The sequence below is a fragment of the Ruditapes philippinarum genome, unplaced genomic scaffold (genome assembly GCF_026571515.1).
Source record: "Ruditapes philippinarum isolate M1 unplaced genomic scaffold, ASM2657151v2 ctg2022_1_1_1_1, whole genome shotgun sequence".
Lineage (NCBI taxonomy): Eukaryota > Metazoa > Mollusca > Bivalvia > Venerida > Veneridae > Ruditapes > Ruditapes philippinarum.
In genome coordinates this window covers 276,255-294,360 of record NW_026858177.1, presented here as the reverse complement: position 1 = coordinate 294,360, position 18,106 = coordinate 276,255, and the positions used below count along the sequence as shown (strand labels likewise).

The window sequence follows — 18,106 nt, the reverse complement described above, 5'->3', positions numbered from 1 at the left end:
GAAATCTTTTGATCATGACTATATAAAGAAATCATAAATTAAGTTTTACCTCTGTATTGTCATACGCCTCTTTGTTTGTCTGATATATTTTCATAATCTGGGTACCAGTATATCTTTCAAAACCACGGGAACCAGTAAGTCGAGCAAGCTCCTAGATAACATGTAGTAAAGGAAAGGACTAATTTAAAACTAAATTTAAATGAGCCGCGTCATGACAAAACCAACATAATGGGTTTGCCACCAGCATGGATCCAGACCAGCCTGCGCATCCGCGCAGTCTGAACAGGATCCATGCTGTTCGCTATCAGTTTCTCTACTTGTTAATATTATGGTTTGCAAGCGAACAGCATGGATCCTGATCAGATTGTGCGGATGCGCAGGCTGGTCTGGATCCATGCTGGTTGCAAACCCATTATGTTGGTTTTGTCATGACGCGGCTCATATACTGTTAGAAAACAGCATCAAAAACATCAGCTGGTTTTTGTGATCAATTGATCATCATACTTCTTGGTCAAAAATGAAGATCCATTAGCAACCTTCCCAATTTTTTATTTGGGTTTTTTTATTTTGGGCCCCCAAAACCCAATTTAAAAAGGTTATAATGGTCATTTTCCCAGTTTAAAACCAGTGGAGGAACCCCTTCAATTTGCCTTTTTCCGGGCATTATTTCAGGAAAAAAACTAGCCCCTAAAGAAAAGAACCCCCTGATTAAATGTTCTGTCAGCTAGTTGGACTTCCTCTTATAAAAGAATCCAAAGTCCTGGAAAGGTTTTAGGACCCCTAAGACAAAAATTCTGTGAAGAATAAATAAATTTCCCCTTTTAGTGGGAAAGGGACAGGGCCCTTGGGCAAAGTAACAAATATTTTTATTAAAAAATGCAGAAAACCATTTTTTCTAATGCTAACCCAAAATTCAATTACATTTTGTGAAATTTTGTAAAAAAAAACAATATCTTTTTTATACAAAATGAAAAAGGGACTAAAATTTTCAAACCCAGTATACTCTGTTAATTTTTAAAATTTTTTAAAAAACTATTAAAAAATAAAAAAGGGTAAATGAAGTAAATGAAAAAAATATCAGGTTTGAAGCAACTAAAATAAGTTTTCCTTAAATTGAAAAAATATTTGTTTTGGAATGTTCAAACCATGACCCCCCACGCATTTTGAAGTTGAATTTTACCCCCATTTGCTGGCACCTTGCCAAAATTTTTGGGGAAATTTTTCCCAAAACTGAAACCTTGCCCTTTGAATTATGCGGGTTAAGTCACTTCTTTGCCCAAAAATTTTAAAAACCAGTTCAAAATTTCTTTATATATATTTCTTATAAGAAGTATAGTCATTATTTCATTTCAGGAAAAAACTAAAAATGTGTCGTCATGCCACTGATGCCCCGCATGCAGCTAAAATTTCAGATGTTATAATATTAAGTTCCAAATTTGTTTGCACAAACTATTTTTTTCATTTTAAGTTCAAAGCCCTTAAACCTATTCCATGTTAACACAAACCATTTTTAATTTTTTATAAAAGTTCAAGGCACTGACAATATTCAGTGTTAACATTTTGTAAATTGCATATTGCATATTTCTAGCCAAAATAATGACTACATACATTTCCACAAAAGTATGAGTGCTGAAAACTGAAAATTCAAAATTTTTCCAACATTCAAGAGAGATTAAATTTGTCCAAAATCATTGAACCATGACCAAATTCAAACTTGACCTGCTTATTCCTAGGATTGTATCTATATGTAAATTTGAGTTGAATGATGTACAACCATTTGGGGAGATAAATTTGAACGGAAACTTAAAAATTTTCTGATTTTTTTTCAAAGTTATCAAGAGGGATAAACTCTGGGTCAGCTATTCATCAAACCATGACCAAATTAATCCTGACAAAGTGTTTTCTTATGACATATCCATATGTTAACATTTAGTTAAATATGTTACAACTGTTTAAGGAGATTATAAACGGAACTGAAAATTTCTTTTTTTTTTTTCATATTCTGAAGGTGCATTATACTGCCAGAAATCATCAAACCATGAACCAAATTCGAACTTGACCTGCGCATTCTTTGACCGTATCCGTAAGTCATATAAGAGTTGGAATGTGTAAATACAGTTGGGGAGATAATGAACAGAAAAAATGAAAATTTCATATTATTTTCTTAAGTGAAATGGGCATAACTCTGCCAAAAAATCATCGAACATTGACCAAATTCCCCGCTTGGCCTGTGTATTCCTTTGGACCTATCCATATGTCCCAATTTTGAGTTGAATGTGTAATACGGTTTGGGAAGATAATTAACAGAAACTGAAAAATTTCATATTATTTTGCAAAAGTGAAAGGGGGCATAACCTCTGCCAAAAATCATCGAACCATGACCAAATTGGAACTTGACCTGCGCATTCCTCTGACATATTCATATGTTAAATTTGAGTTGAATGTGTAAATACACTGTTGGGGAGAAATAAATGAAAACCGAAACATTTTTCATATTATTTTTAAAGTTGAAAGGACAATAAACTCTGCCAAAAATCAATCTAACCATGACTAAATTCCCCCAACTTGACCCTGGGCATTCCCTTTGACGATCCATACCGTTGGGGAAAGATAATGAATGGGAACTGAAAATTTTCAAACATTATTTTTTGTGAAGGGGCATACTCTGCCAAAAAGTCATTCTAACCATCGACTAAATTCGAACTTGACCTGCGCCATTCCTTTTTGACATATCCATATGTCAAATTTGAGTTGAATGTGTACAGGGCTGTTGAGGAGATTAAGGAACAGAAACTTGAAATTTCATCAAGGGGCATAACTCTTGGGACAAAAATCAATCGGACCATGCACCAAAATTTCGAACTTGACCTGTATTTCTCATGATATATTCCATATGTCAAATTTTTGAGTTTGAAATGTGTGCAAACCGTTACTAAGATAATGACGGGAAACTTTTGATTGGATGATGGAAGGGCAGAACAGGGGGTAACGACTATGTGGTGATATAGCCCACCATTTTAAACGGCGGGAAAGCATAAGAAAAAACACCTGAAATAGAGTATACCATTTAATACGGGTATAGTAAACTGAGGGTTTGTTCATGTAAAAGTTGTTTCAATAATTGATATAGGACTGCCATTCCATTTCCATTTGGTGGCGTGGCTGAGTGGTTTACACGTCAGACTAGTAATCTATGGATTGCTGACCGCGTGGGTTCAAACCCTGTAAGGGGCAAGCCGTTGATTCCTTGAGCAAGAAACTTCGCATTCATTGCTTAGTACTGGTTGGTTCCAGGAACTGATTCAAGAGTGTCTCAATAAGCTTAAAGCTTCCAACTCAATCAAACTAAAATAAATTTATATAAACTAATTTCCATTTATTTAGGATACCAAAGGCATGAGTGAAGTAACAAGCAAATAACTTGAGTGTCTTATCAGAAACCAAGTTGTAAAAAAAGTTGCAAGTAAAAATTTTACTGATGTGTTACGTCTCCCTTAGTAGTAGTCTAAACATTTGAGTGATAACTGTGCATCCTGCCAGGTAAATGAGAGACTCAGTGCAAAATAAAAGTAAATGGTCAAACAAAATTTAAAATTTGAATCCCTTTAAAGATTGTTCATAAAATTAAACTTGTCAGGCTGCTTTTTCCCCAAAATTGTTTTAGCCCCTTTTTTCCCAATAAAACCCCGGGCCCATTTTGTTTGAAAATTCAAATATTAATGTGTTTGTCTTATAAAGCCAAATAAAATACCTGATTGAAATCAATTTTTCTAACTAACTTCTCCACCATTAGAGTTGGTAAATTTTTTTATATGTTTTAGTCAAGAAAATAAATTTTAATTTTATTTTCAGGATCTTTATTTTCAGAATTTTCTTCCCAATTAACAGGAAAGTTAGCCCAAAACAGTGGTCTTTTTGGCTATGTGAGTTTTGAACCTTCTATGTTTTTTTAACGATAATTTACCCATTGGTTGCAACATTTACATATTTGACAAAATCGTTTTTATTTGCAACTTTTAAAAAACGCGAACTTGTTAATGTTCAATTAATTAGTTTTCAAGAGTGACATTTGTATGTTGCCAAAAAAATCTGCTTAGGAATCTAAGATTAATTGTATATGAACATTGGACCTCTGACAAATGAATAGAGGTGACACTTAGTTTATAAATAGTAGAAAACAGTTTTTAGTAAAAGCTAAAATATCTTCTGCCTACAGTGCAAGTATGGTTATTAATTTATTTATTTGAGATTAAGCAAAAATGTATGAAAAATGTGATTTGTCTTATAGTCCTCCTTAGTAGTACATGTATAAGGTTATTTTGTTTTTAACAGTTAATCATTAGTCGGGCACAGCATAGGGTGAATTCAATCAGCAGTACAAATATAATTAAAAATTTGTATTCACAGCTAATTATAGATAGAGATATTAATAGACATGGGTTTTTGGGAAACCGATGCCGAAGTTTCTTCTAATGAAAAATTGCACAAATTGCTTTTTTCGTAAATATAATTATGGTTTCCATCAAGTGAATCATTTTTAAATGCCTTAGACGAAATTGATGTTTCTTTGTTTCTTTTTTGTACATAATTTATAAACAGGTCACTTTAAGTTTATGATTTCATGGAACAATGGGCTGACTAAAATACCTGGCCATCCCCGGAAATACCGGCAACTTTAGAGAAATCAAATCCATCATTCATCATTTTGTCTAACAGCATGTCCAGAGCCTGAAATTACAACAAATGTCTTTTTTCAAACAAAAACATATGCTTTGAATTTGATTCTTAAAAGAACGTGGTCTGTATTGGAAAATTATATTGTGTAGTATAAGATGTACTCTTCACTATATATACCATTTACTTAATAATTCAAGCTCTTAAATACTAATCATAATAGTATTAACACAACATCTTTGATAATCTAGCATATAATTTGTTACCTTGACCCACATTGCAGCAGGGGCTGTAACTGTGCCCTTTTTTAAATAAATAAAACCAAAAAGCTCCACCCACTGTCCAATTAAAGGGAAAATATGAAAAAGATTTGAAAAGAAATCATTTTCGGGTTTAAATACATATTTTAAGCCCGGGGGGTGATTGTAAATTAGGGGTTATACAAATTAGTTGGGTTAAAGGGGGAACGCGGATAAATGTTGTTATCCCCTTAATGGGGTTTGTCAATAAAAAATGACTCTTATTTTCCATTTTTCGGCCCTTTATTTTTGGTATGTGTTTAAATAAAAATTTTAAAAATTCGTGAAATTTCTTACTAAATTTATCGCACCTTTGAATAAAATTAAATATTATTCTCGCCGGGCTCGCATGTTAATTTTATTCAACTCGTGCCATAAATTCAGTTTTGAACTTACACTCATGCAATATCCTCTATCTAGTTAACACCGATTGTAAAAAGTCATCCTAGAAAAAAAGACACTTGTAATTAAGTAATTATTACTGTCTATCAAGTTGGTGAGAAAAATTCAAATAAATTCAAATACATCTACATGTTATCCTTCTAGTGACAAAGCGAAGTCTGTCAGTAGATTATAGTCTTTTTCATTTTACTGCTTATGATTTAAATGAACAAATACTAAACTATAAAGAAAGACTTATTTTCAATTTAATCTCACCCAAATTCTGGTAGATCTGTTTCAAACTTGATATGCTCTTCATACACCACCTTCAAGTTGTCATCTACAGCAATCAGCTTAATCTGTTATAATAAAACAATAGGTGTAAACTTGATTATTAATTGACATTCAGATCCTGAACAATTCTCTCACTGAACAAATCCTCACTGATTTTTTGGACTGATTGTCTGTTACTCATTTGCAATCCCTGGGACTTCTGTAAATTTCTAACAAGGAGAATTCTATTCCTATTATTTTTCTCACTTGAGACAGTTTCCCATTTATTGCATTTATTGACAAGGCAGACAATGCTCCTCTTACATATTGTAAGAAAATTTTCTCTAAAATTAGTTTTTGGCATCTAGATCTAATACATAAAGTTAAAAAAAAAATCTAAAACTGAAAGTAACTGAATGATAAGAAACATAGTTTGAAACATTCAAAAATATTTGGAAAATTGTGATTTTTTTATTTTATTTTGCAGACATTTTTCATGTCAGACAATGAAAATATAAACATTTAATTAAAGTGATTGAATTAGAAATAAATGTTTGTTATTCTGTGAATATTGCAAAACTAAAAAACAGATGGAGAAATTATCACAATCAATTTGATAGAACCAATTTAGAAGAGGTGAAGTGTTCAAGAACCATAACTCTTTTGCATCATTTTGGAGTTCATGATTGCAGGGTTGTCCATTGTAATATTTCATGATTTAGTTGGAACAGGGTATTATCTGAAGATGGAATAATTATTAAACCTGGAATACACTTAACAAGAGCTGTCGGTAGGACAGCAAAGCTTGACTATTCTTAGTGCTTGATTGTAAAAAAAAATGCTTGATACAGTTACCTCCTCCTGTTTACAGGTTGGGGTAATGATGGTGAACAAGTGTGCAAAGTTTCAAAGACATATGTCAATGGACTTTGAAAATATTTGAGGTATTACAAAAACTTTAACGTAAATTCTAAGTCCAAAAAGGGGCATAATTCTGTCAAAATGATTGATACAGTTACCTCCTCCTGTTTACGAGTTGGGGTAATGATGGTGAACAAGTGTGCAAAGTTTAAAAGCCATAGGTCAATGGACTTTGAAAGTATTTGAACTATTACAAAAACTTTAACGTAAATTCTAAGTCGAAAAAGGGGCATAATTATGTCAAAATGCTTGATACAGTTACCTCCTCCTGTATACAGGTTGGGGTAATGATGGTGAACAAGTGTGCAAAGTTTCCAAGCCATATGTCAATGGACTTTGAAAATATTTGAACTATTACAAAAACTTTAACGTAAATTCTAAGTCGAAAAAGGGGCATAATTCTGTCAAAATGCTTGATACAGTTACCTTTTCCTGTTTACAGATTGGGGTAATGATGGTGAACAAGTGTGCAAAGTTTCAAAGCCATAATGTCAATGGACTTTGAAAATATTTAAACTATTACAAAAACTTTAACATAAGTGGTTACGCCGACGCCGACGCTCGGGTGACTACAATAGCTCTACTTATTCTTATCGAATAGTCGAGCTAAAAAGCATGATGCATCAACTAACCCCCCTTTAGATGAACTAACACCCCATAGTTGATGCCAGGCATCAACTAACCCCATATTAGATGAACTAATCCCCCTATTTAAAGTTGATGTGCCGCAACAACTAAACCCCCCCCCCCCTAGATGAACTAAATCTTAGCGAATGATTTTTAAGTGTATTCCAGGTTTAATAATTATTCCATCTTCAGATAATACCCTGTTTTGGGGTTTTTTCAGGCCAAAGGCATGTTTGTTCTCATTTTGACCTGCCCGTAAAATTAAGAGGGAAGAACTGAATATAAGAAGAGTTTTCATTGGTCATTTTAAGACAACAAAATGAAATCTGGGAATCTCATTGGCCATTCTAAAATAAAATGTAAAGGATAGTGCTAAACTAAAATGTAAAAGGATAGTTCTTGCCAATATGAAATAAAGTGTAAAGACTAGTTCTAAAATAACAAGAGCTGTCTGTAGGACAGCATGCTCGACTATTCTAAGTGCTTGATAGTAAAGGACCCTTGATAATGTTAAATTTTTTAAGTTCACAAAAGGGCTAATTTTTTTTTTTATAAATTCATGTTATAGGCCTTAGAGAGAGTCTAATTATACAGTATTGGCTTGACTATTCGGAAGGTAATGTCACAAGGGTGTTTTATTGAGTATAATAATACTAATTACCTATGAATACATAAATTTGACAGAAAAGGTACAAAGGCTTGTTATTTAGATGTTTTATCAAGTAAATCACTGATTTATTATTATGAATGCATAAAAGTGTCCAAAAAAAGGCACAAACCCTTCAGTAGTTATTGAGATAACAGCTTACAAACAAAACCTACCATGAATTTCTAAGTTGAAAAAGGGGAGAAAAATCAGCCTAAATGCAAGATAGAATTATGGATCTTTGTCAGTGACCTACAATTATGACCCTAAATGCATATGTGAAGTTTTAAATAAATATCTTTAATAGTTATTGAGATATGTAAAACTTGCATGTAAACATTAACCAAGAGACTAAATAGAAAAGGGGATATGAATTAGCCTTAATGCAAGATAGAGTTATGGAACTTGGTCAGTGACAAACAATTACGACCCTCAAATTATGACCCTAAGTGCATGTGTTAAGTTTCAAGTAAATATCTTTAAAGACCTTTAACTTTTAACCAAAATTTCTAAGTTTCAAAGGGGCAAATAATTCTGCAAATATTGCAGGCAGAGTTATGCAATTTTGCAAACTGATGTACATTGTTACTATTAAAAAAGTATTTTAAATTTCAATTGAATATCTCAAGCTATAATTGAGATATTTGACTTTACAAAAAAACTTTAAGCAAAATTTCTAAGTTAAAAAGGGGCATAATTCTGTCAATATTGTAGGCAGAGTTATCCAACTTGTCAATCTGATGTACCTTGTTACTATAAATAAGTATTGTAAGTTTCAATTGAATATCTCAAGCAATAATTGAGATATTTGACTTTACAAAAAACTTTAACCAAAATTTCTAAGTTAAAAAGGGGCATAATTCTGTCAATATTGTAGGCAGAGTTATCCATCTTGTCAATCTGATGTACCTTGTTACTTTAAATAAGTATTGTAAGTTTCAATTGAATATCTCAAGCAATAATTGAGATTTTTGACTTTACAAAAAACTTTAACCAAAATTTCTAAGTTAAAAAGGGGCATAATTCTGTCAATATTGTAGGCAGAGTTATCCAACTTGTCAATCTGATGTACCTTGTTACTATAAATAAGTATTGTAAGTTTCAATTGAATATCTCAAGTAATAATTGAGATATTTGACTTTACAAAAAACTTTAACCAACGCAGACGCCGACGCGGACGCTGACGCCGACGCCGGGGCGACTACAATAGCTCTCATATTCTTCGAATAGTCGAGCTAAAAAGCACAGAACAGTTCTTGAAATTTCAAGTTAAATTGCACAAGTATTTAAGTTCTGTTTGCATTCAGATCTCATTACATTTTCTAGTGAAAATTTTATTTTACGTAAGAACTAACTGAGTTTATTTTACACAAGATTTTGGATTTAAATTTTGCTCAAAATAATGAAAATAATATCAGAACTTATCAGGTACCCTTAATTAATATGATGTCCAGTAAGTGTCTAATATATTTTATGATTATTTAAGTGTTCAATTGATATAATGTTTATATATTTTTGCATATTTATCAAGTATTTATAAAAAATAATTGCTTTACCAACTGCATAGATGTTGGTACACTTTACAAATTGAGTTCACTTACCAAAAAATGACAGGTTTGTTTAGAAACACATACATCTTAAAGTGTTCCATTTTTTAAAAATAAATAACCCTAAAAGAAATTGTTACAATATTGTTATGCAAGCTATGCTAACATTTCTATATGATTTTGCATGGAAAACTATAGAACTCACTTAATTAACATATGCAAGTTTAGTTAATCAGTTTTACTTTGGCTGAGTATCTTTTTTAAAGATACTTAATTCTTGTTTTATACATGTATATCATTTAATTTGAAACTTATTAATTAAAATTGTTTGTTGATTTGGAACTTATTAATAGTTTAATAATCAAACTAATAATATGTTCCAAATTGAATGATTTATCCAATTTTATTTTACAATTATAATTTATAATTCTTAGCTTCCAATCACAATATCAGATTATATGAACCAAATTCTGCGGATGTTTCTAAATACAAAACTTTAAATTGTCATGTTAAAGTGATAATTGGAGCAGACGGTAACTTGCACTTTGCATACATGTACAATGCATCATTTTCAATTCTGCTATTTACTTATAAATTGACTGAAATTATTTTGAGATGTTCCCCACTGTAACTGTAAGCGTAATTTTGAGAGCCTCCTCACTGATAAAATACCTGCAGTGCACACTTAATTGTAAGTTGTCATTCACGAATTACATTTGTGCGATGTATATCACCTTAGAAATGTCTTAATGAGCGTGAACCTATATCGCAAACTTCTTAAATTAGCGAGGTTTACCTGCTGAGTGCTGAAGTCAAGACCAAGATAGTACTTCTCGCTCTCCATCTTTGATTGCGGTTGATCTACGGTAATATCAAAATTACACCGAATGAATCAATATCAATAAGCGCTTTACTAAGATTGTGCTTACTACTACCAGACCGGTAAATTATTATGTTGAATTATGTTGTACTAATCCATTTAATGCAAACGAATTAGTTTTTTATATGTAGATAAAGACTATTTAAATAGCTCATAGATTCATTGTAATAATCAGTTAATTTCTAACTCCGTGTTTTGTAACCTGTAATTGTCAACATTGTGTTTCGTCCTTGAAACGATTCGATCTTGACTGTCTTTGCATTATATTGCGAATTTTCATCAATGTTTTTGAGGCTTAATTTTGTTGAATTAACTTATGCAGGGATTACAGGCATTCGAATAACTTCTCTTGTCAATAATGATTATAATCATAAGTTGTTGGTGTATGTTAATAGTCAAAATATACTGACCGATTCAGAGTCAACTCGTCCCCTGGTCAACTCGTCCTCTGGTCAACCCGTCACCTTTTTGGTCAACTCGTCCCTTGGACAACTCGTCCCCTGGTCAACTCGTCCCCAACTCGTCCCCTATATATGCAATGATAAAATATCATATAGTATGTCTTTTTGTCAATATTATGTCATATATATTCACTTTCACTTGCATTGTTTTTTTCATGCACATATTTCATTGTCTTTTTTTTTTTTTTTTTGACATCTTACGACTCTTGGTGCTTATCTAAGTTCTGAAGTGCTTGCTGATTCTTCCGCACATGTTTCCTACAATCAATGCAGGGGTACATTGTCACAATTAACGACACACATAAATTTAAAAAGTCACAATCAAAAACACAAATAATTAAAACTGTCACATACACCGTTCACACGCAGTCTATAATCCAACAATATGGAATTCTATGAAATGATTAATATGCACTATAAAAAATAATCCAATGTTGATATAACGTACAACGCAAATGTGATTTTAAGAATAAATCTTATATTTATCAGGGCAACTTTTATATTGACAATTTCACAACAAACAATTATCATGTTTTTAATTGACACGATCCTTCTATAATGAGATCAATACACACCGACATAAAATTTTAAGCACTTCTAATTTCTGCTAATCTGTCGTCAGTCTTTAATCCATTTCAGGGAGGCGGTAAAATCAAAGAGTTGGACCTAATTTTAGTTATAATTATCATTAAAACTCCGATTAATTAAACATTAATTGAATGTTTGCAAACTTACCTGTCTTTGTAGTTTTACTTCAAAGCTATGCACGTGCGCTTACATAAAGATCATTAAAATTTAACGTAAAAAAGACGTTATTTTATTAATATTTCGATATCAATCAAATTCCTTATTAATTTTACATATTTTACATAAAAGAACTATTTAAAGACATTGATTTACAACATAATAGTGACGAATAGATCGAAAGTAGGGGACGAGTTGACCATATTAGGGACGAGTTGACTCTTTGAGGACGAGTTGACCAAAAGTAGGGGACGAGTTGACCAAAAAGGTGACGAGTTGACCAGGGGACGAGTTCACCAGAGGACGAGTTAACCGGATTGCTACTGACCATAGGTGTTCGGCGCGTTGATTGGTCACTACCCCCACCCCCCCCTCACCCCCACACCCACTCTACAGTCCTCCTACCTCTCAAAACCATGTAAAAAAAATGATACATATATATTTAGTATATATGTATCATTTTTTTATTTTTTGTGGGAAATGAAGGTAATTGAATTAAAAGCATAAACCAAATATTAAAACATGTTTCAAATGAAAAATACTGTATTTTTACTTGGTTTTGAGAGGTAGGAGGGCTGTAGAGTGGGTGAGGGGGGGGGTGCGGGGGTAGTGACCAATCAATGCGCCGAACACCTATGATACTGAAATGCTGACGCTAGATTCTGATATATTCAGTCTGTTAACCTCTCGACAATGGGGGTCAACATTTTGAATTGCTCTTGCAATTTTTAGCTTGACTATTATATTTTAGGGAGGGCTATTTTACTCACCCGGACATAGTGTCACACTTTTGGTTTATTTTTCGTACCACCCAACTTATTTCATATACCCTTTGAGGTATTGCTTTGAAACTGTTTAATACTTGTAAGTGACCATCTTCTCCACTTCCAGACAAGAATTTTGTCATGGATTTGGACAAAATTATGCCCCTCTTTTGAATTACAATTTTGGTGCAGTGTATTTAATTTTGGTTACATTTTTTTTACAACCCCACTTATTATCTATACCGTTTGAGGTATTGCTTTGAAACTTTGTATTCTTGTTATGACCATCATCTCCACTTCCAGACAAAAGGACATAACTCTTTTTTGTTATGGAATATGTCAAAATTATCCCCCTTTCTGTCAAATTTTACTTACCACCCAAGTTTCTTCCTATACCCTTTTGTGATATTGCCTTGAAAGTTAGTATACTTGTTAGTGACCATTGTCCACACTTCCAGGCAAGAACTCATAAAAGTTATAATTACAAGACTGTGTAAGGGTTATTGATCACCAGTGATACCTCTAGTTAAATGTACCACAGAACTATTTGATAGTGATGAAAATTTTTATTGTCTGTGATTATTATTTGAAACTGAACTGAATTTGCCAGATTTTGCTGAGCTACTATTGATAATAGTTCATGTATTTAAATCATATGGTAGGGTTTTAGTTATACAAAATCAGAATTAATCATAAATGCTGAAATAGTTTTTTAAGAATGTTTAAATACTGTCTTTGCTATGATTTTGCTGGACATTGTCTGCCTTTGTGAAAATGTGTAGTGTTTATGGGTATGGTAACAATTACTGTCAATGTGATTTAGCATACAAACAAAAAGTTTGAATAAAAATACAATATACCTTAATTATCAAATTAATTATTTAAAGGTTACTGTGTGAAATAAAATTATTTATGATTGTTTGTTTTTTTGTAGAATATCAAGGTAAAATGGAGGAAATTCCATTTCCAGACCTTAAAATAGATACAAGTGACTTCATGGACAGTCTTAATGGGAGAAGTAAATGTTCTAAATGTGAGAAATCACGCAAATATTACTGCTACAATTGTTATATCCCAGTGCCAGAGATCGAAGACAAAGTTCCCACAGTAAAGGTAGGACTTACTGTAGCTTGTTTTGTTTTACTTAAGTAATTATGGGATGATGGTCTGTAGGAAGTCAGTATTATGTTATTGTGCATGGTGCCAGTGATTTGTTATCAATGAAACTGGACTATAGAAATTCACATTGTGGTCTTTACTTTTACACTGACAAATTTAGAACTGTTAAAATGACTCAATCACACATTTTCAGTTAATATAAAGACACTTACAGAATTAACTTTACATACTTTCCTGCGCATCTGTTGAATGTTCCACTACCATTTACTTTCTTAAGTTTAAAGGAATGGTGGTGTTTTAAAAATAACTGCTAAGGGAGGGTAAACTTAACATAACAGTCTTAAATCGGCTGATAATAAGATTAGCATCAATTTCTTATATCAGATAGTTTTGTTATTCTTACACAGATATACTTGTATGTGATAAAATGAGTTTGTAACATACACCAGTGTTGAATGATAATGACATTATGTTATGTTATATTTTCAAGCTGCCTATTAAAATTGATGTTATTAAACATCCTAGTGAAGTAGATGGTAAAAGTACAGCAGTACATGCAGCAGTTATAGCCCCTGATGATGTCACTGTTTACACATATCCCTGTATACCAGATTATGATATAGATAAGGTAAGTCACAGTGATAATAACATCATATATGTTTAACACCATTTTTGTGTCGCCTCTACGGAGTAGTGGCGACATATAGGGATCACTTCTCCGTCGTCCGTCTGTCTGTCTGTCCGAGCAAACATTTTGGGTTTAGGGGCTATATAACAGTAAAGAGAACAAAAAGTTCATTCCGTGATCAAAGGGTTTATGGGCTAGTAGCCCTTAAGAAAACAAAGAAAATAAGAAAGAAAATAGCCCCTAAACCCAAAATGTTGGAATGTCCGTCTGTCCGTTCGTCACAAAACTTGTCCAGACTACTTCTCATAAACTACTGGTGCAATTTCATCCAAACTTTACAGGAATGATCAGTACCAAGTCTAGTTGTGCACTGTCCGTCTGTCACAAAACTTGTCCCAACATGAAATTGGCCATCATGAGGCGACACATGTGATCACTGATCGCTCTTGTATTTCAAGTACAATAACTTGCATATCATCTAGCTTAGACTATGTTTGGAGCCATTAAGTTTTAGTTAAGCATAATTCTGAAAGTTATATTTTTGAAGTTGTACCCCATTTTTTACTGTCAAAAGTTGTAATTTTAACAGACAAGACTTACGTGTTAACACCACATGAGGTGCTCTTGTATTACAAATGTATCTATATAATGAATGTAGGAATTTGTAAAACTAGCACTAAATTTTTTTTATTCATTTATTACCCTAACTAGGTAACTCTGTTTATCTACCCTCTACACATAATATCAAAGCACCATATAGTCATAATTCAATATGCAATATACATGACAGTCAATCAATTTTCATATTACAAGTAAAAGAATATATACCATTTAACTACATGTATACTTATGTATTATGCAAAAAGAAAACTATAAAAAAACTTCAAAATTATTTTGGGGTAAACTAATTTAGTGTAGCTTATCTAGTGAATTAATTTAGTGCAGCTAATTTAATTAACTAAAGTTCTTGATATAAACTAATAGATAAAAGTGCTTAAACTTTTATTAGTACTAGTAAAAATATCCAAAATGAAAATGTATTATTCTAAAAGATGACCTATTAATCATATCATTAAACTTTTTTTAGACTGTGTTGGTATTTCCTGGTGAATCTTCAATAACCTTAGCTGATCTGGCACACAAGTTGAATGGAAATAGTAACAAGTCCATGGGAAAGAGAAATGTTTGTAGTGACCATGAAGATAGTGGGTCTCCTCATAAAAGATCAAGATTGGAATCAACAGAGATCTCTTCACAAGAAAAGTTAAATGAAGAAAATGTTTTAGGCAAAGAGGATAAACAAGAAGAAAAATCTTGTGATAATTTAGCATCAGAACAAACCTGTGGAAGCAAGGAAAAGGAAAATAACGATGGGGACAGAGTTTCTGCTGGAAATAGTGACAATAAACAAGAATCTCAGACACTTTGTAGTGGTTTAGAACTGGTTCCTTCATGCAAGTTGGAAAGAGTTGTTTTTGTAGATAGCACATGGAACCAAACTAAAACTATCTGCAGCGATGAACGCCTTAGAGGTAATGCCTCTTTTTTTATGTTCTCTCTTTTGTCTAAATTTAGAAATTGTGGTCAAGTGGTTAATTTTACAGCAAATTTCAATTTCCCTCCAAGGCTGTTTTCAATGTGTATGTCAAGGAACAAAGTTTTTGTTTGAGGAAACAGTCCATTTAACAATTATGTTAAATTTGAAATTAAATATGTTTGATTTAGTATCAAACTTACCAGGGCTTTCTTGTCATTTTCATCTTCATTATAATTAAAATTTAACGGTGCAATTTGTTTTGCAAACAACCTTTCATACAGAGCCATATTGCATGTCTAAAGTCTTTATAACACATTTTAATTTATAAAACCCAATAACTTAAGATTCCTTTGACCCACAGTCTTGATTTAGATTTGTCATTGTTAGTAGATAATCTCTATTGAATTTGAGGTTACCGGGTCAAAGGTCAAGGTCGCAGAGGCGTTGACTTTTAAAAGCTTGTCTGCCAAATTACTTAAGATTCCTTTGACCCACGGTATTCATATTTGGTATTTAGATTGGCCATGATAAGTAGATGATCCCTATTGATTTTGAGGTTAGTGGGTCAAAGGTCAAGGTCACAGGGGCCATGACTTCAAAAAGCTTGTCCACCCAATAACTTAAGATTCCTTTGACTGACAGTCTTCATAATTGATATTTAGATTGGCCATGATAAGTAGATGATCCCTATTGATTTTGAGGTTAGTGGGTCAAAGGTCAAGGTCACAAGGGCCTTGACCTCAAAAAGCTTGTCCACCCAATAACTTAAGATTCCTTTGACCCACAGTCTTCATATTTGGCATGGAGGTTAGCCATGATAAATATATGACCCCAGTCAAGATTGTCCATAAAAATGGTGTTACAAATACAGGTCCATTAAGTACTATTGAGCTCTGCACTATTTGTTTACTCACTAAATCGTATTATCTAAGGTCAAAATTAAATACTTAATATTTCTAATAATGTTTAATTATATCATGATTTCATTAAAAAAAAGTGTAAGCATAAAACAGTATATTTGCAACCAGACTTTCTCAGTATTATATGGGACAGAAAATAAAATAAGTAAGTCTAAGATGTATCATAAATAGTTAGCCCACCTTAAGATTCAGATATAATCATTGTTAATTTGGTCATTATTAATCTGGTCATTATTAATGTGGTTATTGTTAATCTGACCATTATCAGTCCGATCATTATTAATCTAGTCATTGTTAATCTGATCATTATTAATCTGATCATTTTTTATACAAGATGACTAACAGCTTTAATCTTTAATATACATGTACAATTGTCCTAATATTTTCAGGTCTTCAATGTATAGAACTAAAAACAAGGGAGACAAAGTTTTGGAGACATCAGAAAGATATTCCAAACACGTACCTGTCAACCATTGAAGCTATTTACTACTTCCTGCGAGAGTTCCACGAACAGTTTGTTTTATCTAGATACAGTGGCCAATATGACAACTTGTTATTTTTCTTTTCGTACATGTACAAGAAGATAAGAACTTTGTATGATGGGGGTAGTGACTTAAAAGCCTACAAAGAACGGACTGTCAAATAATATAAAACCAGATCTTATTTTAATGCTTGCTTGTATAGATGCTTCATAATCAAGTGCAGATAAAGTTTAGTTCTTACTGTCTATTGTTTTGATAATTTTTATATTTCGATGTATTTTTTAAACATTTTGAATACATGATTGTGCTTCATTATTAGGTTTATTGTTTTACTTATATCAGTCAATCTGTACATCAGCAGGTCTGTAAACCACTCCCTACTACTCAATAGTCCATCCGCTTAGTTCAATAGGGAGCGCTTCCAGATGCAAGAATATTATCTAAAACAAACCATACATGTGATTTAATTATTGAAAATAAATTACCAACGGTGAAAACCGTTTTTTAGCTTGACTGTTTGAAGAAAAGTGTGGCTATCCTGCTCACCCTGTTGTCAGCATAGGTGTAACTCTTTGGTAAAAGTTTTATGTATAACAGCATATCCCATCAACCACTTGATATTTTGATTAAAACTTTACACATGTCTTTTATATAATATTAGGTCACTCACTATCCAAGGCCCATAACTCTAGTCTAGATTATGACAGAATTATTGCCCATGGTCAATTTAGAAAACTCTTGGTCTTAAAATCTTTAAAGCTTCTAAAGGTATTCACTTAAAACATAACACATGCCTTAAGGATCATATTGAAGGTCACTGTCAAAGGCCCAGAACCCTGACATTGATTTGACTTAATTTTGGCCCTTTTTGAACTCAAAAAAATTCTTGGTTAAGCAACACATCAATCTTCAAAACTACTGATGGTTTTTGTTTGAATCTTAATACATAAGCCTTGAAGATATTATAATTGAAGGTCACTGTCCAAGGCTGATATCTGACTTTAGACTGATTTATCTCCCTTTTTGAACTGAAAAGATAATTGGGTAAAGTTTGCATACAACATCAATCTACAGAACTGCTGAAGGTTTTCACTTGAAACAGTACTTGTCTTGACGATTCATAATTGGAGGTCACTATCTAAGGCTAATTCAACCGTTTGTGAACCTTGAAAATTTGTGGTTAAACTTTTTTCGGTAAGGAAA

The 18,106-nt window shown here is 32.4% G+C and overlaps 2 protein-coding genes across 2 annotated transcripts in view; one reads left to right on the top strand and one right to left on the bottom strand.

Annotated features, from left to right (window-relative positions):
* LOC132752435 (xylulose kinase-like) overlaps window positions 1–10,293 on the bottom strand; it is a 33,283-nt gene extending 22,990 nt beyond the window's left edge. Inside the window, exons 1-6 of the mRNA XM_060742759.1 lie at window positions 10,165–10,293; window positions 5,632–5,713; window positions 5,008–5,018; window positions 4,941–4,976; window positions 4,648–4,728; window positions 50–151 (exon numbers count right to left, since the gene is read on the bottom strand). Of these exons, the coding sequence (XP_060598742.1) occupies window positions 50–151; window positions 4,648–4,728; window positions 4,941–4,976; window positions 5,008–5,018; window positions 5,632–5,713; window positions 10,165–10,212 (360 nt within the window). The 5' untranslated portion in view covers window positions 10,213–10,293. The remainder of the gene's footprint in view (window positions 1–49; window positions 152–4,647; window positions 4,729–4,940; window positions 4,977–5,007; window positions 5,019–5,631; window positions 5,714–10,164) is intronic.
* Window positions 10,210–17,218, top strand: LOC132752430 (tRNA-uridine aminocarboxypropyltransferase 1-like). The gene is made up of 5 exons (XM_060742755.1): window positions 10,210–10,310; window positions 13,152–13,330; window positions 13,827–13,964; window positions 15,052–15,496; window positions 16,811–17,218. The coding sequence occupies exons 2-5, from the start codon at window positions 13,166–13,168 to the stop codon at window positions 17,065–17,067; spliced, it is 1,005 nt and encodes a 334-aa protein (XP_060598738.1). The 5' UTR covers window positions 10,210–10,310; window positions 13,152–13,165; the 3' UTR covers window positions 17,068–17,218.
* The last annotated feature ends 888 nt before the right edge of the window (window positions 17,219–18,106 follow it).